At 32.1% G+C, this 21,073-nt stretch overlaps 1 protein-coding gene across 3 annotated transcripts in view; it reads right to left on the bottom strand.

Moving 5' to 3' along the window:
- CSMD3 (CUB and Sushi multiple domains 3) overlaps positions 1–21,073 on the bottom strand; it is a 1,193,315-nt gene that overhangs the window by 1,023,129 nt on the left and 149,113 nt on the right. For all 3 annotated transcript variants that reach the window (XM_024129404.1, XM_024129405.1, XM_028500327.1), the window contains exon 3: positions 1,692–1,804. In XM_024129404.1, the coding sequence (XP_023985172.1) occupies positions 1,692–1,804 (113 nt within the window). The remainder of the gene's footprint in view (positions 1–1,691; positions 1,805–21,073) is intronic.

Genomic DNA, 21,073 nt, shown 5'->3' with positions numbered 1-21,073 from the left:
GAAACAATGGAGAGCTATGAAAATATTTTTGACAGTATTTCATGAAACTTGACAGTCAAACCAGAAAGTATGGCAATATTATAATACCTTTTCCAAGTTCCTACAATTTCTGTGTACTTAGTATTTGCTGAAAGAATAAACCAACCTAAAATATCTTTGTACTTTGATGAACAAAGTACAAGTTCTCTATTATGGAGCCTTTAATAGAAAACTATTGTATTACTAACTCCTTCAATATTGCCAAAATTACGCTTAAAATTAAACCTTTGTGTTTGTAGTGTTTTAAACTATGAATTAAGTTGCCAAGATAAAAATATTCAACTATTGTGAAAGTACCTTCAAAAATAATGATTATTACTATCACAATGGAGGAAAATAAGTCTTGGAATGCATCCTCCCCTGCTAGAGAAAGACAGTTCAGAAATGCATTAGGTAGAAAGTAGTGTTCAAAACTGCTGTGATATGGCATTATTAAGAATATTAAAAAAGAGAAAATATTTTTACTCAACAGTTTGCTAGCAGGTATTTTTTTTCCTAGGGAGAAAGCACTAGATGAAACTTTCAGTTTAAAACTTTCCCCACATGCAAACTGTTAACCTGTATACTAAAGCAATTCTATTTTATATGATTGTTTTCTAGTGTGCTCTTTAAACATATTATATTTTGAATTGTTATGTGCTTTAGAAAGTAACCACCCCTGCTACTGTATTTGTATATCTCTTATCATGATGTTAGATCTGGTGTGGTGCATTCCGGTAATATGGTCCTGGGGAGGCGAGTTGAATTCTGTTATGCTATTCCTATGGGTAAGGAAGGGACCCTTCCCTAAACTAGGTGAGATTTTATTGTCAAGTCACATAGAGAAGAAATTACAACTACATGACCTCAATATGAAGCACTTGAGAACAGGTTATTTTTACCTTCAGATTTTTTTACACTTTAAAAAGGGAAAACAATACAGATTCTGTACATTTTTAACACCATCAGCAGAGCCTGTGGTGTCACCCAGTTATCAAACAATAATTGTATAGTGAAACATGAGTACCCACATTATGTGGGATAAATAAAGATTATAAAGGACCTCCAATAAGTTCAGGTTTTGATACTAAGTGAGCTTGTAGCAAACTTCCAGGAAAAAAACATCAGTTTCAAATGCTTCTTTATTTTCCTCTTTGTGGTTAAGGGATTATGGATCTGTGGGACTGGAAATACTGATTTAAAATGAAAAATGTCAACTCTTGTCTCTTAATAGAATTTTCTCTTTATTCTAACTTGCAGAGAACACAAATGATCAGTTTATTTTATGGCAGAGAGGCAAAGAACAGAGGAGAATAGGGTGGAGTCTGTGATGCCTGAATCTCAAATCAGGCCTAGTTTCCTTTTACTCTCAGATTCTGTTCCCTTTTATTAAGGTTTAAACCTATAGAGATGCCATGGTCTCATCTCCTAAGATTTAAGGGCAAGATTTTCCTCTGTCTAGGCACACTGCAATGAAACATTAAAGCCTACTATGTCTAGCTTTTTATTATATATTGATGATTATTGAGAAGGTGAATCTTGGTATAAGATTTGATATAGCAGGATGAACTATAACTTCTGTCCTGGTGATTTTTCTTCTATTTTTACCCTGGAGAATTTTGGTTTTACTACATTGAACTGGGCAGTGGTCCTTTTATATTACCATCACTTACCTTCATAGTATACTTTAAATCCATGTGCACTAACTGCAAAATCACTGGTCAAACGTAGTGAGAACACAGATTTGGTACTTGTCACTGGTGGTGGCAGATGGAATCCTGTTAACCTGAAACATAAACAGAATTAATTATTAGCTATAGACATTTTTCCTAATAAGGTTGAAAGAGTATTAAAAGTCATTTTATCAAATCCCTAAGCTTTGTGAGTGTGTGTGGTGTGAATTAATTTATGGCATGTTGATTAGAACATGTCACTCATCGAAAGTAATTGCTATAAGTATATATGAATATGTTTATGTGTGCGTGCTATTACTGTGTATCATGTCTATCCCATATATCATCTATATGAAAATATTGATCAATTCAAACTTTGGGAAGTAAGTTATGAAATTATGGGTCTGTGCATATTTTAGCTGTTGATTTTAATAACACTTAGAAGGCATTTTTGTTGAATTTTCCTGAGAGTTTAAAATATATATGAGTGGAAAATATTTCATGAAATTTAATATTAAAGGAAGAGATGTGATCTAAATATGAAATCTCGAAAGTAAAATGTCTACATGTGAGAAGTGATTTTGTTTTATCAGATTCCAGGAAGTTCTATTAAAATTAATAGTTGCAAATTATATTAGGTTAATAATGCATAAGTTTACATAACAAATATTTGTCTGATATTTTTGCCTATAATTTGCTACTTATTTTGCTAATAAATTATTGCATATAATAAGCTCGATTATATAAAATATAATTTACAATTGATACTTAATAAAACAGAAAAGAAAAATTAAAAATAAGAAAAAGCACGTTCATTGGATATAATTTTTTTTTTTTTTTTGCGGTACGTGGGCCTCTCACTGTTGTGGCCTCTCCCCTTGCGGAGCACAGGCTCCAGACGCGCAGGCTCAGCAAACAACTAAGATTCCCACATACCGCATGGTGAGGCCAATATATATATATCCACACAGAAAATACAGAAAAGTCCATTCTTAAACACTTACATAGCAATTTTTTCTAGAGTATATAAGCATTTACAGCTTTAAATTTTCCTCTTTTTGCTACATAAGCTACACCCTGCAAGGGACATAGTCAAACTTTTTTCTGTATTCCTTTGTGATTTCCTCTTTGTTCCATGGTTAGAAATACATCGCTTAAATTATAAACATATGGGTTACTTTAGTTATATTTTGTTACCAGTGTATATCTCATTTGCATTATAGTCAGATAACATTTTTCTCTATGAATTTAATCCTTTGAAATTCATTCAAATTTGCTTTATGGTCAGATATTGTAAGTTTTTATTATGTGTCTAGTTTTCTTATAAGGAACAAGCATATTATTTTCCTATACTTAATCCAAGTTATCACAAACTTAAACAACACCCATTATTATCTCACAGTTACGTGGATCTAGGCAGAGCACAACTCAACTGATTCTCTGCTTAGAGTCACGCAAGAGTGGAATTATGGTGTCAGCTTGGCTGCGTTGCTTGGAAACTGCAGTTACATCTGCTTCACTTCCAAATTCAGCCGGCTATTGCCAGAATTCAGTTTCATGAAGCTGTAAGATTAAGGTCCTCCTTTCCTTGCTGGCTGTTAGCTTGGGGTTATTCTCAGCTTTTAGAAATTGAAGGCATTCCTTGGTTTGTGGCCCCCTTCCTCCATCTCCAGAGTCAGCAATGGCAGTCCAAGTTCTTCTCATTCTTCAGATACCTGTGGTTTCCCCTTCTATCTCATCTCTCTGCTGCTCCCTCTTCTACCTCAGGCTGGAAGAAGTTCTCTGCCTTTTCTGCCTCTGCTTTTAAATGCTCATATAATTAGATTGTGCCCAAATGGATAATTCAAATATCTTCCTATTATAACATCTGTAATCTTAATTCCATTTGTAAAGTTCCTTTTGCCACGTTATAGAACATGTTCGGAGGTTCTGAGGGAACCATTATTCTGGAATCATTATTCTGCCTACCATAATGGGCATATATCAGAGGCTAGGTGCAGTCCCTGACTCCTAATGAAACAAATTAGTTTTCCATGTCTTAAAACTTTATATAAATAAAATCATATAATAAAATTATTCTGCCTCTGGCTTCTTTGACTCAACATTACCTTTGTATTATTATAGCAGTAGTATGGAACTTAACTTTCATTGCTCTATAGAATTCCATTTTATGAATATACTTCCATTTATTTATCCATTCTGTTGTTGGAGGACTTTTTTTTTTCCACTTGGGTCTTTTATAAATAATACTGCTACGAACATGTGTTACATGTTTTGTAAGCATTTATACATATTTGTCTTGAGAATATACCTAGTACTAGAATTTCGGGGTAATTGGGGAACTAATTGGTTGTTAAATAATTTTCTAGATTTTTTCAGCATTATTTCTTGATATAAAGATGTAAAAATAAAGTATTCCCCACTTTAAATGCTCAGAGTATTTTTTCAGAAAAATAAGAAACATTGTCAGGGAAAAAAAAGGACAAATGATTTTGCAACCAAAAAAGTCTGAGAACCTGTTTACCTTATAACCAGACTGTTATGATGTTATGTATGATATTATGCTATGAAAAATGGCTTTCCAAAATTGCCTGGGCTCTAATCCCTGGAATATTTAAATATGTCACCTTGTATGACAAAAGGAACTTTACAGATGTGATTAAGTTAAAATCTTAAGAATAGGAAATTACCCTAGATTATCTGGATGGATCAAAGTATTCACAAGGGTCCTTATCAAGGGAAGGTAGGAGGATCAGAGAGAGAGTAGGAGATGTGACAATGAAAACAGGTTCCAGCGATGCAGTTTCTGCCTGTGAAGCTAGAAGAGGGACACAAGCCAAAGAAGGGCAAGCAGCCTCTATAAGCTGGAGAAGTCAAGGAACAGATTTTCTCCTAGAGCCTCCATAAGAGATGCAGTCCTGCTGACACCTTGAGTTCAGCCCACTTAAATACATTTTGGACTTCAGTTCTCCAGACTGCAAGATAATAAACTTATGTTGGTCAAACTACTAAGTTTGCAGTAATTTGTTGCATCAACAATAGGAAACCAATGCATAGCTCTCTTTTGGGCTTTGAAATATATATTTTTTAAAAGTGTCTAAAAGGGCTTCCCTGGTGGCGCAGTGGTTGCGCGTCCGCCTGCCGATGCAGGGGAGCCGGGTTCGCGCCCCGGTCTGGGAGGATCCCGCATGCCACGGAGCGGCTGGGCCCGTGAGCCATGGCCGCTGGCCCTGCGCGTCCGGAGCCTGTGCTCCACAACGGGAGAGGCCACGACAGAGGGAGGCCCGCATACCACAAAAAAAAAAAAAAAAAAAGTGTCTAAAATATTAATTTATTCTACAAATGAAAATAGAGGTCCCATGGAACCTAGTGACCACTGTAATTCACTGAGACTCATGTTGATATTATACAAAACAAGTAGATTCAGAGCCTATCAGTGCAACATTTATTTGAAAATAATGTTTTGAAAACCTTTCTATATAGGTAAAACATGCAATTTCATCCTCAGATTAGAAGGCATAAGGGACTGGGAGATATTAAACAACTGGATCAAATTCACAATAGAGCCAGGTCTAAGACTACAACATACTGTTTTGTCCCATTTTCTAGTGAGCACCCCGTTCATCCTCTCATTGTCTTTGGCACATTTATTAAATCAAAATATTAAATATTTGAACTACTAATGCACATACAAACATACAAATTATTTTACATGCAATCTCAGATTTTTATACTTGTTCAGATACATTAAATAATCCAATATTTTTAGGCAATATTTAGAACCTTTTACCATTAAATTTTCCAAAATGATAGAGGACAATGTGAAGAATTTTTCCCATTTATCAAAAGCAAGTTTTTTTCCAGTTATCCTCAAATACTCATTATGTAGTGGCATGTTGTATAATGGAAGATTTAGTTTTCTTTTTCACTTCAGTAAATGAGGGAAGATGTATGTTTTTAAACTTATTTTCATGATAGTTGTACCATTATGAGGATTTACAGTAACTTGTTTTAGTCCCTCCTGTGACACATTATTTGACTGATTTGAAAATAAACTGTAAGTTATGAATCCCATTAGTTACTTTTCTTTACAAGACTTCATTTTATAATTTAATATTTATGTGTGATTTTTATTAAGCTTCTCCCTTTCTCCTTTGGGCACTAAACTTCCTGAAGTCAATGCTTGGAATTCAATAGTTTATCACCAGTTCTTCATGCAATGCATTCCATGTAAGAATGGTTAAATTAATTAACTGGAATGATAGAAGAATGTGAAAGCCATCATAATGCTTTCTTTTTCAAACCAAAAATTTTGTTCTTAGAACAGTGTTTTCAAGAATCATGATAATGTAAAGAAATGCCAATTGTTAAGAAAATCCAAATAGTCTATGTAGAGACTCTTGTTCAGAGTTATTTTTTACCATGTTATTAATCTCAAGAGTTAAAGGGAGACCATATATTTTGTGTATATCTATTTGAAATATCTTTTAGGATATAACTATATAATTTAAACATTTTTTTTCAGGTAAAACTAATATGATTTTTATCTTCAATATGAGTTATAAATTACAGTAGTTAAATATACATGTATTTTACCTGAATTTAACACATTTTCTATGTACTGTAAAAGCATAATGTTTTATGGATAAGCATAATACTTTTCATGGAATTCAGATATTTGTGAAATTTAGTTTTTTATATATTGTTTTATTACCTTATCAATTATATTCCCTTCTTATTGACATATGATAAATTTGCATAGTGAATGACATTTTATGTTCCTTTTAAAGAATACCAGAGTGTAATTTTATTTTCACTGAATTACAATTGAAGAAATCACAGCTCAGAATTGATTAGTAAATTCTTTAAATCCATACAGCTGGTAGGCAGTGGAGCAAAGATATAAACCCATAACTTCCAACTCCAATCTATCTCTCTCCTTATGATTTTTCCATAGGGGAAATGATTTTTCCATGAGGGCAAAATGCATATTTAATTCATCTTTTTTTCCCACAATGCCCATATAAATTTCTTAACAAATATGTGGAATAGATAAAAACATGATTTTACCCACATGATAGCTTTAAGTAGTTGAGGCTGGTAAAAAACTGTCATAATTATGAAATCATTGAATTAAAGGCCTGGAAATTAATGGGGAACCACTGCCTGTACATGTTGATACCTTTATGGCAAAGGTTACCAGTGGTTAGCAAAGATATTTCCCGACTAGGAAAACTAAATAAGATTAGCAAACAGAAATGTCAGGGGAAAGTCCTAGTTGATGCAATGTTAATGTCCTTCAGATATTATTTTTTATAAAAGTTAAAATTTGAGGAGTAGCCAATAAAGTGTTGAAATATATTAATTTTGCTATGTAGCTACTCTGTTTTATGACATCACAACAATCAATATTTTCTCTCACCATAAATTTGATGCTTAAAAATGCATGTAAACTCAGATTAAAGAACAATAATTTCCCTTTAATACATTTAGTTTCATGAAAAATTCAAAACATTTCCTCTCTTTCACATTTGTATTTGGTGAATGTTTTGTCATGAACTACTTTATGGCCATTGTTTCAGTAAGTTCTCTCATGTGACAGGATGGCAGAGCATGCTGGTTGTTTTTTAATCTTACATTTAATAGTTTCTAATGTATAACCGCTATTCTACCTTTCCCCTAATCCCACATGCACCCCTAATCATATTTTAGCATTTTGTTACTTACTAGACAAAACATTCATCAGAAGCTGTGGAATGTGTTAAAATTCACACACTTAAAGCAAGTGGTCCTATCACTTCTCATGCCTGCTTTTAATAGATGAAGCATTTCCTCTTAAAAAGATTCAGAAACATTAATGATATTTCATACTGTAATGAGTAACTAGTTACAGGGAGAATTAAATGATTAACTTGTAACTTTATATCAATGACTAATACGAAAAGTACTAAAATAATTATTTGGTAATTAATGCAAAAATGATAGAAATTTAAATTACCAGAAAGTCATTTAAAATGTCAATGCATATGCTTTTTAAATAGTAGGCTGTTCGTTTAAGATCTTCTTAAATTAATGGCAATAAATGTGCCATTTTATAGGTTAATGTAACAGAAACCTTACAACCAACACTGGTGGCTAAAAATGATGCCTGTATCATTATCTAAATGAGTTTATCAACTTTTAACAGTGAGATGTTATTATTTCCACGAGACTTGAGCATGGAGAATGACTAGATCTATACTATCTTTAACAATGTAATCAAAGGGCTCTTTTTTTTTTTTTTTTTTTTTTTTTGCGGCACCTGGGCCTCTCACTGTTGTGGCCTCTCCCGTTGCGGAGCTCAGGCTCCGGACGCGCGGGCTCAGCGGCCATGGCTAACGGGACCAGCCTCTCCGCGGCATGTGGGATCTTCCCGGACCGGGGCACGAACCCGTGTCCCCTGCATCGGCAGGCGGACTCTCAACCACTGCGCCACCAGGGAAGCCCAAAGCGCTCTTTTAATATATACATTTTTAATGCGCCTATCAACTGATTGCAATATTTCAAACTTTCTCTGGTTAAGAGAATTAACATAAAAGTTAGTTTTAAATTAAATGGCTATTAGCATATTACTGCTTATAGTGAGACAGAGGGAAAACAGACATGAGGAATGCAGAGAGAGAGAGAGGGAGCTTTATTTAAAAACTGGTAACATTACCAAAGTCCCAGGATTTTGTGATTGTTGAGTCAGACAATTCATGTGAATGGTCTGGTGTATTTTTTTTTTTTCATTTAAGTAGAGTTGATTTACAATGCTGTGCCAATCTCTGCTGTACAGCAAAGTGACTCAGTTCTACACATTCTTTTTTTAATATATTCTTATTTTTTGGAACCTAAGAAATAGCCATTAAACTTTAGTTTCATTAGTGCTATGACTCAAAATCCATTGCCCTTTTGTCTGTACTCAGTGGCATACTAAGGCTAGGATAAATTCTATTATAACACCAGCATTTCCATGGTGGTTTCTCATTACTCACAGTTAGATTTTTGGATTTGAATTATCTTACAATTTTACTTTGGTTATACAGTTCTTAAAAATGATTCCGGTAATATACAGTGAATTGTCAGCTGAAACAAACTGTTAACCTATTTAATTTCAAAATGAATGGGAAAACCACAGGAACAAATAGATCTTTAAAGTACTGACTGTTCTGTGAGAATAAATCATGCATACCCTGTTGATATTGGGGTACATGAAGTACAACAGCATAATTCATGGTTATGTCAAGATGACAGTAATTGTAATATTAAAGGAAAAGATGGCTGCAGCAATATTTGAATGATTATATAATTTGTTGAGAGTAAATGAGCTGTAGCTTCTATCAAACATAAAATTCCCAAAAAGGCATCATGTGTGAGGACGGCAAATTCACAATGTTAGAAACATGTGCTAGGTATAGATTTAGATATGGAAATGGATATAGATAATGATATACATAGGGTATGGGTAGGGATAATATAAATATGGATGTGACTATGAACACTGTAAAGATATAAAATTTGATCATAAAATTAGGTCACGTATTAACATTATTTTTCTTGGGTAAAACCGCATTTCCATATATGATATGCTATCTCCATTATAACTAAATTTATGTTTATATAGTCTTAAATCAACTCTAAATAATGTTTTACGTCTAAACTCATTGTACTCCCTGAACCATTCGATACATCTTGTTGCTGTAATGTACCAAATTAAATGTGATATTACCACATTTACATATGTGGCTTAATTTCATTTTAGCTAACAAGGACAATCATATTACCTTGAAACATAAAATTAAACATGCCTTTAAAATTAAAATATTTATGTCAACAAAATGCTTTATTTGGCTGCTTGTATTTCAAATCAGCAGAATTATTTTCACTAATGAAATAATGTTAAATGCTACTAGTTACTAAGTTCCCACTATGAATTAAGTGTTCAACATACATTATCTCCTTATCTCCCATAATCTATAAAACTGTGTATGACTTTATTTTTATTCTGTTTTGCAAATGGAGAAGTCAACGGCCTATAAAGAGAAATTACTACTTGTTAGTCACACAGATAGTAAATGGAAAAGCCAGAAATTAAGGCCATGTTCTTTTTGCTAGTTTATGGGGACTCTCAGTAGTGAAGTAGACAGACAGAGAAAGATGAATACTGTATATTTTCACTTATATGTGGAATCTAAAAAATAAAACAAATGAACAAATATAACAAAACAGACACAGATACGGCGAACAAGCTAGTGGTTACCCATTGGGAGAGGGAAGAAGGGAGGAGCAGGATAGGGGTAGGGGATTAAGAGGTGCAAACAAGTACATATAAAGTAAATAAGCCACAAAGATATATTTTACAGCACAGGGAATATAGAAAATATTTTATAATACCTTTACATGAAGTATAATCTATAAAAATATTGAATCACTGTATTGTACACCTGAAACTAATATATTATTGTAAATAAGCTATACTTCAATTAAAAGAAGAGGAGGGGTCGACTTATAAAAGAAAGTAGTGGAGTAGATAAATTAACATATACAATGCAAAACCATATAGCAATGAAAATGAATAAACTATAAGTAGACACAATAGGCTGGGATTTCACTACCATGAAGTTGAACAAAAGAAGCCATAGGCAAAGATCACCTACTGCGTCTTTCCACTTAAAAACAAGCGAAATTAATATCTCACATTACATGTTAGGAGAGTAGTTACTCTGAGGGGAGGAACATGGGTTGGTGATTGGAAGGAAGCAATGTTCTTTTTCTGAACATAGTGCTAATTTCGTGGATATGTTCATTTAACATAATTCATCAAACTCAAAATGTAATTTAGCCTCTTATGTGTATTGTACTTCTATAAAACATTTTTAAAAATACACGCTGCAAATGAAAATAGCCAGCAGAGTAAAAAAAAAAAAAGTCATAATAAGGAAGGGAGCATATAGTGATTTTCCCTTGCAGAACAGGAGGGTTTACTTGGACGTGAAGTGGAAGAAATACTTTTTAATAAAAGTCTACAGTATGAGAAGAGACATCATTTGAATGAATATTAGCCAATCTTGATTATTAAACTGGAAAATAGTTCTTTCAGAGAAAAATTTTTAAATATTAAACAAAAGAAGTAAAAGATTCTTATAAGGAAGATGCCAGATTTACTGGGCTGAATTAATACCTGGCATTTTTTTGAAGTTCTTAAATAAAAAATAAAAATCAATAATAAGAAATGTATTTAGGCATACAGCTACAGAATTATATATGAAATATATGTACACACAGAAGTGAATATCAAAGACATATGGTTGCATGTATGTAAATTGACATGTTTTCATTGACTACAAAAATGGTTCTACTGGTTGGTATATTACTGATACCAATTATATACTTGTTTTGCAATAATATTTTGTTCCAATAGTTTATTTTTAAAATTATACACTCGTACTTCTATGCATTATCCTTATTTTCATCAGTCATATTTATATAATAACACTCTGGAATTGCATCTTAGAATTAGTTCACAGAACATACCAAAGTTAACTATGAGAACTTAAATGTGAAAAATTTACCTAACAATTTGAAGCAGTAGTCAATCAGATGACAAAAATATATCACTCCAATGAATCATCCCAAGAAAAGATTAAATTTAATCTGGGCAAATAAATGAAATTAAAATATTATTTTGTTGAAACTAATAGTCATTTCTGAGCTAGTCATCAGGCAAATATTATTAAATATTTACATCGTATTAGTATTACACTTAGTATCAGAGATAGAAAGGCAAATATAGTCTCCCTCCCCTAACCACAAAGACTTCATTCCTATTCAAGATCAAGAACAGATTATATTGTGTTTCTATATTCAATTTTTATACATTCTTGGAAATAACTTTTATTTTTAAACAACTATAGAACTTTTCATCATGGAAGTTTATGTTATTTTTTTTTGTAACATGCACTTGATTAACGTACAAAATTTTAGCTTTTCTTAAATTTTGTAGAGAAATGTCAATTTTTGGCTTTCATTATAACACAGTGATTTAGATGTGACAGCAGAAGAGGCAATATGGAACAAAATAAAATTGGTTGATATATACAAAAATGAATATTTTTAATTAATGGGCTGTGATGCAATGCAGAGTAAAATATTAGCTGCATGAACTAATAGAGAATAATAAGAGGAATTAGTATGAAAATAAGATTGATACTGTAATGAAAATTTCGTTTTTGTATGTGGTGAGGAGAGGCATGATGAGAAGAGCATAGTTAGGAAAGTGTTCAAAAATGAGAACTTAAGCTTTTACATGAAAACGTTTCCCTATGATTTTCATTTGTTCTTGGAAATAATCCTAGGAATCTCTCAAAACATATTTTTAAAATACTTAAGTATTTTAACCTAAATGAGGCTTTTTCTAGAATGAAAAACATTGATATAATAATAGTGGGATTCATTTTATATTCATGAAATATAAACTTATGTGGTCATTTTCAAAATTTTATTTTCATTATTGACCTAAAAATTAACCAGGAAGAAATAGATCAACACAGTGAATCAGTTTCATAATCAAAAACAACTGCTTTTAAATTTTCAATCAACAAACATTTTATTAATCCTCTACTATGAATTAATCAAGAACATAGTACCTACACATCATCTAAAGTAATATATTACTATCTTAACATTCTCTTATCCCAGGTTAGAGGACGAAAATCTCAAGAGATTAGCTGAAATCTTTGTCTATATCAGCCCCTCTGCAGAGATGTAGACTAAGCATGGGGAGATGCTTATGGAGGAGAGCCTAGAGAGATTGGGTTACATGTTAGGTAAAATCCAAGGGAGAGAGCAGAGGTGAAAAATTCAAAATGTAGAATTCAAGATCCAGTTATAGATGAGGGTTACTGAGAGGAGCTTGCTATTTATGCTCAGCTTGTTAAAGGGAGATAGAAGTGGAAAGAACTTTTTTTTTTTTTAACTATTTCCCTATTGAATGAATAGTAATTGATATTTTGTCAGTCAGTCTATCAGAACCAGAGAAAATTGTATCATTTGGAAAAGAATTCATATGACTTTCAGGTGACATCTTGTTATTTTTAAACTAGAATGTTTTATAGTTTGTAATTAACATAGTGTTAAAACTAGAATAATTTTCTATCCTTTTTTGGCTACTCATCTGCTTGTTTGTAAAATGTTTGTGGAATAGCTATTTAAGTGTTACACTGCCACAACAAAGGTGTAAAATATATACCATTGGCTTAGCAGTCGGCAATGGGTGTTGAGGAAATAGATATCACATACTAGAAATGTAAAGACCTATTTTAGGCAGTGGCACAGCATTTGGTAAAGCATTTGACTTTGAGGGCTTATCATGAGCATATTGAGCTTTTAATTCTAGAGAAAGTGGCTTAAAAAGCCAGAAAGTGATGTGCAGAACTGTTGTCTGCCTTTAGAAATATATAACAATAGATTTGCCATTACAAATATACTACAATATAGACACATATTACACAAAAAGTGTTCAAGCAAGATTTGGCTGGTTTTCAAGCAGATATCAAAGGGAAGAGAGTTTAGAGATAACAGCATTCTGTAACTGGAACAGCCAACTTCTTCTGGATACAAATATTATTATTAAAAAAGATTGAAAAAGGATTAGAGAACAAGGGCCTCAAAGTTATGAGATAATAGTGAGATTAAGGGTGCCATCTTTCCACAAAATTCTCATGTTTCATATGGCCTCAGGGTAGCCACCAGTAATTTAAGAGAGAAAAAAAGTGATGAAGAAAAAATAAATAAAACCTATTCTAGAACTATGTTTAGAAAATAAAAGTCAAAACTTTGATTACAGTTAGTGATATTTGAAACTCAAGGAAAGCAAAAAAACCACAGTCTTACCTAATTATTGTGGGAATTATATTGCCAAATCATCACAAGCCAGAATAAAAAGCAACTTTGAGCCTTAACACAGACTCATTGTATCTCCTTCTACTTTCTTTGCTCCTGAAATACCATGCTCACTTTATTGCCTCTTACTTCCCTGGACTCTGCCTTCTACATCCTTCTCCATTGCTTCTTCCTGACCTCCATGGTCTCTGTATCTGGAGTGCCCATACCTCAGTCCTCAGATATTTTCTCTCTCAGTCCCAATGTGTTCTCATCCAACATCATGGTTTAACATTGCTTCTTTCTCCCCTCAACTCCATGTTTGTGTATCCAAATACTCACTTGACATTGCTACCTCTGTACCTAATAGGCTTTAAAAATTAACATGACCAAACCAAACTCATTTTGACCTCCATCCCAACATGATCATTCTCTATCTTCTTCATCCAGAAAAATATAACTATATATGTTTTTCAGTTTTTCATGACAGTAAAACCTAGAATTTTCCTTGATTCATGTCTTTTTTTCCTACCTTAAATCCAAACCCTCAGGAGTGGCACATAAACCTAAGGAAAGATTTATTTCAATCAGAAAAATACAAATTCAAACCATGAGACAGCTTTTTACACCCAAAGAATTTTCAAAAATTAAGATCCCTGGAAAATACTGTGTTGAAAATGTCCAATATGAAGACAATGTCAATTATAAATTATTCATTATACATTGTTGGTGATATTGTAAAGTGGTATAACCACTTCGGAAAACAATTTGCATTATGTGAATGTGAGTAAATTTCAACAATTGCATTTTCTGTATACACCGAAGCAGCCCTTCTTCTCCAGAATCTGAGAGACTCTCTTGTACTCTGTACCAGAAAATATATACAAGTTTATTCATAGTCACATTATTTGTAATGGCAAAATTGAAAGCAATACAAATTTTTTCTTTTAGAAAATAAACCAGTACAGTGCATTATATTCATAAGTGAAGTGTAGTATATGCATAAGATTGGATAAAGATGAATGAAAATGGATGAACTAAAGCAATGTGCCACAACATGGATGACTCTTAGAAACATTTTGTGGAGTCAAAAAGCAAGTCTCCAAAAACTATAACAGTATGATATATATTTTTATGAAACTTACAAATAAGCAAAATTAAACTTTATGTTGTTTAGGGATATATGCAAGTATGATTGAACTATATGTCTGGAAAAAGTTTAGAAAATGATGGCCATAATGTGGAAATGCTTGTTACTGGTGAGAAATCAGAGTAAGGCCAGGGATGGATAGAAAGAAACAAATATTGTCACTGTCTTTGCTAAGTTGTAGGCTTATTGGTGTTCATGCTAATATAATGTGTCATAATCTGTATGTTACATAGTTACATATTTATATGTAAAATATATTTTTTAAAAGAGCATAAAGTGAACATAAGAAATTCATGCAGAAATATGAATTGACACATCAAACAATACCAGTATAACAATAGATCTTGTGTGGCAGTGGGTTGTATTAATATTACTTTTCTTTTTACTTGAATGTTTTCCAGTGATCACATCTCACCCCAAAATATTTGACTTTTGTAATTAGAAACCATTATTTTTAAAATGAATGAAATGAGGTTGCTCTGATTGGTTCAAGCAGGTTAAAAAAAAAAAAATACCACAAATATATTGGTAGCTTTCATGGCAAGCTTCCATACTCTATGCATTTTTTAGCCCTTCTATCCACCAAGAAAAGTGTTACATATATGGCAAGATTCTGAAATTTTATTTTTGAACAAATACCTCAAAGAAGGAAATCTTTAAAGAAATATACATATACTGTATTAATTTTTAATATATAGAAGTTTGAAGATAATATTTTATTACCAGATCTTGCCACTGATTTTGTAATGTCCTTATATTTGGTATATGTGTATGTACAAATTTATGATCACTGATATTTTCTAATATTAGTGTTTTAAAATCTGAATTTAGTTAAGAAGATTATTTAGAAAATAATTGTTTCTTGAATCCTTTAAATTAATTTTTTGTCCTTCCAAACTTTGGTCCAAATAGCTATTATAATCTTTATAAAATCAATGTAAGTTAAGGATTTGTTAAACCACTTTTGAATTTATATATAGTTAACTTGTGATGTTTGTCTAAAAATACCAGTTATAGATACAATAAAAATGTCTTCTAAAAAGTACATGACCATGAACTTAATTATATATTTTTTATTTGATAAATTCAATCCTTTTTCTATGAGGGCTCAATATCTTCTAGATATATTTAGAATATCAAATTGAAACATCTATGAAAGATTAGTTCTCTTTGACACAATCATTTTTATGACACATATATGCCTTTGGATGTATGTTATGTCATAAAGGCAAAAGGGTAATTTTTTAAAAAGTGGATCTTGATATAAATATGGGTCCTTTTCTTATACCCTTTAATTCTCTTGACCTTTTAGTTTAGATTTAGTAAAATTACAGAATAAAATAAATGGTTAATAAAAGTTATCTGATTCTATAGTTGTTTAGTTTAAAGTAAATCTTATCCATCATTCAAAAATGGTATAATTGAAAAATAAAAATAAATGTAACCAATGAGCTGTGCTCTAACATATTTAGATTCAAACTTCAGTCTCTTGGAAACCTAATTTTTTGATCTTGTGAAAGTTACTGATATTTCTGAAATTTTTCTCACCTGTATAATAGGAGTATTGGGAAGAATATCTGAAATGATGTTATGAGAGTTGCATATAAATAGCCTGATATAGCCTGTGTATTCAGAAGATGTTAGTTTTTAACAGATACAGAATATCTATAGATCCTCTTAGAATACATATATTAACAAATCTAAAAGAATTCAAAAAGAACTAATCTGCGATGCCTAATCTAAAAGTTTTATGTAGGGTTTTAGGATGCTAAATGAAATTTTTAGTTATGAAAAACATTTATATTTATTAGAACATCAAGTTGCTCTCTGTGAGATAAACAGGCCTTTTGATATGCCATTTTACAGATGAGAAATGAATGTTTATGAAGAATGACTTACACAAGAAATATTGCTAGTTACTGACATAACACCATGTGTAGTTTACTTTTAGGATATCAGTGCTGTTTTACTGAAAACAGGCTAACGGAAGTAAACTTTTCATAGTTTTGCTGTAAAAGATTGAAATAAATATAATCCATAGAACAAAGTGGTTAAACTCGATGATGACATCTTATGTTTTATGTTTTGACCTGTGTTTTAATGGTTTAATTTAGTCTGTTTCTTTACTAAAAGCCACCTCAATTCTTTTTGGCAACATGCCTAGTATAAACAACAAATGATTGTGTATACTCTTGAATCCTTGCCTTACTCAGATTTGAAAGAGTCTTTTATGTTGACAAAAAGTTCTAGAAACCCTGTCTGTCCTTGAGATCTATCCAGTCATTAATTTGAATGCTCCAAAGTGAAGAATGATATCTAAGGAGAAGAGTCATTAACTGCCTAAGGTGCATCAAAATTTTAATTGGCATTTTTTCTAATTTGCTTGTATGCCCTATGGCAATGAAATACATCTTAAGTAAACTAAAATTTGGAGGAGGAGAATACTAGCCACAATATAACAATTTTTTCAAGCTCGTCCATAGAAAAACCCATTTCTATTCTCAATTTCTGTGTTTTGTGGAGTCTGTATTTTCTTATTTTTAATTCATTTTTTTATACAGCGGGTTCTTATTAGTCATCAGTTTTATACACGTCAGTGTATACATGTCAATCCCAATCGCCCAGTTAATCACACCACCACCCCACCCCCTGCTGCTTACCCCCCTTGGTGTCCATAAGTTTGTTGTCTACATCTGTGTCTCAATTTCTGCCCTGCAAACCAGTTCATCTGTACCATTTTTCTAGGTTCCACATATATGCGTTAATATACGATATTTGTTTTTCTCTTTCTGACTTACTTCACTCTGTATGATAGTCTCTAGATCCGTCCACTTCTCAACAAATGACCCAATTGCATTCCTTTATATGGCTGAGTAATATTCCATTGTATATATGTACCACATCTTCTTTATCCATTCGTCTGTCGATGGGCATTTAGGTTGCTTCCATGACCTGGCTATTGTAAACGGTGCTGCAATGAACATTGGGGTGCATGTGTTTTGAATTATGGTTTCCTCTGTGTATATGCCCAGTAGTGGGATTGCTGGATCATATGGTAATTCTATTTTTAGTTTTTTAAGGAACCTCCATACTGTTCTCCATAATGGCTATATCAATTTACATTCCCACCAACAGTTCAAGAGGGTTCCCTTTTCTGCACACCCTTTCCAGCATTTGTTGTTTGTAGATTTTCTGATGATGCCCATTCTAACTGGTGTGAGGTGATACCTCATTGTAGTTTTGATTTGCATTTCTCTAATAATTAGTGATGTTGAGCAGCTTTTCATGTGCTTCTTGGCCATCTGTATGTCTTCCTTGGAGAAATGTCTATTTAAGTCTTCTGCCCATTTTTTGGATTGGGTTGTTTGTTTTTTAAATATTGAGCTGCATGAGCTGTTTATATATTTTGGAGATTAATCCTTTGTCCATTGATTCATTTGTATTTTCTATACAGTGCAATTACTAAGGTCATGTTTGGATTAACAGTAAGCAAAATTCATGTTGCCATTTGGATCTCAATAATGTAAGAGATAAATGAGAAAAACCTGGTGTTTCTTCTCTTTATTTATTGAGTATACAGTTGTTAATATCACACATGCAATTACCCCCCCCCCGCCACACACACACACACACTACGCCAGGAAGTCAGGCGGTAGCGTATCTGCATTTCCTAGACATTGTGTTATATGAGAGAGATAATCAGGATACAAGGACTGATTCTCACTCAGAAGGTGGAAATCTTCAGAGACAGCAAACTGGATTGGGTTGTATCACTCTTAGTCAAACCTTTCTGATAGGCTGGAGACAGGGACTTGGAAGTATAGTTGAAACAGTGGAGTGCACTGCCATAGAGTATACCCTATGGCCATTTGTTTCTATGGTCTAACAATCATTTAGAAATTTTCTAATAATTTTTGTGGGAAAGTTGTTTCCTACCTCAACATTATACCTACAGGAAAGGAGACAGATCGCTGTGTTGCACTGAAAGGAGCAGCGATTAGGATGAAGAGATTTTAACGTGACAGGTTATATGAGAAACTCAGGGAGCAAAGGAGAGAAGAAAAGAGACAAGATTAATCATGAAAGAAGAGAACTACGGTGACTGCTCAAGAACGTTTATGGGGACACTGCCAACATTTTCTAAAGGAGGAAAGTCTACCAATTACACAAGTGGGAATTCTAGCTACAGACTGTTGTTTATTCATTCTAATTACTATTCCTTGATTATGTCACTTAGGCTTGTGAATTCTATGGTTATGTCATGAATCCAGCGAGTTTGTAAAATAAACAAGAAATAGCGACAGAAAATATTACATCTTTTATATCTATTCCTCACTGCACTGAGAAAAAATGCTGGGTAAATCACTGATAATCATTAACAATAAGGGGATAAATGAAGTTCAGAGAATTTAGCAACAGTAATGAAGTGTATTTTGTGTCTATGTACAAAAGGTTAAATTTATTATAGATAATCACACTATTGATTATAGATAATTTACACTAAGTAATAAAAAACTAAAGAGGTAAAGGATAGTTTTATCTTAGAGATACGGAGAGAAAAATAAGACAGGCCTTCTCTAGCAAAATTTATTTAATCAAGCAATCATGTTTTAAAAATTACTTTAAATATGCTTAATTTTAACTGTGTTCAGAAGCAGCCAGCTGGCACACATTATTTAGTTGTCAACTCTAAGGTTCTTTAAAGCATAGGCCATGTTCATTCTTGTTTAGTATAATACCCACATAGACTAAAATGAACCTAGATGCTTTCACACCTTCAAGACTGATCATAGACCTAAATATCAAATCTAGAATTTTAAAGCTTCAGAAAAAAATACAGGAGAATATCTTTCCATCTTTGGATAAGCAAATATTTGTCAGACTGTTTACAAAGCACTAAAAAATAAAATATTAATTAAATTGGACTTTGTCAAAATTTAAAACTTCAGCTAATCTAAAGAAAGTGAAAGAAAATGAAAAAGCAAGTCATAGATTGAAAGAAAACATTTGTAATGTATATATTTGTTAAAAAATGGTATAAAGATTGTATAAATACACATATAACTTAATTATAAAGACAAATGAAACACCCAATTAAAAAACAGGAAAATATTTGAACACTTTATAAGATATATCAATAAAGGGTCAGTAAGTACATTAAAAAGTGACTAGTTATCACAGAGATGAAAAATAAAAACAATGAAGATTGACATTCTCAAATATTATTGAAGATGTGGAACAATCAGAATTCCCTACAATGATGGTGTAATAAAAATGGGGCAACCACTTTGGAAACCTGTTTGGGAGTTTTTAAAATGAAATTAAACATATATTAACCCAGTAACTCAACAATTTCCCTGCTAGTTATTTATCTAAGACAACTGAAAATGTATCCACAAAAAGACTTATGCATGAATGTTCATTGTATCTTTACGAAGAGTATCCCAAAACTTAAAACAGTCCAAATATTCATCAACAGGAGAATGAACAATTCATAAAATAAAATGTTACTCGGCAACGAAAAGAAACAAACTGTTGGCACACACAATGTGGATGAATCTCACAAACATTATGCTGAGTGAAAAAGACCAGAAAGAAAACAATACATATTGTAACATTCAATTTATATGAATATTTAGAAGGGGCAAAACTAATTCCTGATGAAGTAAATTAGTAGCTGCTTGTGAAGATAGACATTGACTGGAAAGGAATACTATAGAACTTTCTGGGGTTATAAAAATATATATTAATAAGGGTGTGGGGTACATGAGTATATTTTATCAATACTTAATTTACTGCTTAAGATCTGAATACTGAGCTGTAGAAAACGTATGCCTCAATTTTAAAATTTGAACTTTAATAACATACTTATTAATTTAAACAATTCAAAATATATTTCAATGTTTTCTCCTTTAGTCAACATCAAGAACGAGATGTGCATATATAAATATGTTCACTTAAAGTTTGCTTCTATTGATTTAGAGCTATTATCTGGACAATAACTGTTTAGAAAAAAATTAATTTTGATATACACACCTAATTATTTACATGTCATATTTTTTAACTTGAAAAAGTACTTTTTTCTTCACAATTGCTTTTCATTATTATTTTAGTATGTAAACTTAGATTGTAAATTTGAAAAGTTCAAATATAAACTTTCATGATATTGTCCTGATTCATTTGAAGGTCTAAATTATTGAGCTTGAAATTAGTCAGTGTTCATTTTTATATTGATACTCATCTCTTCCAGTTTGAAATTTAAACTCTACATCATTAAGTGATATATAGTGAGAAAATATTCTTGAAATTTGGAAGAGGTATAAAGGAACCA

This window comes from Physeter macrocephalus, chromosome 15 (assembly GCF_002837175.3).
Source record: "Physeter macrocephalus isolate SW-GA chromosome 15, ASM283717v5, whole genome shotgun sequence".
NCBI classification, from domain to species: Eukaryota; Metazoa; Chordata; class Mammalia; order Artiodactyla; family Physeteridae; genus Physeter; species Physeter macrocephalus.
The sequence above is the reverse complement of the archived record's forward strand: the minus strand, read 5'-3'. Positions and strand labels throughout refer to the sequence as shown.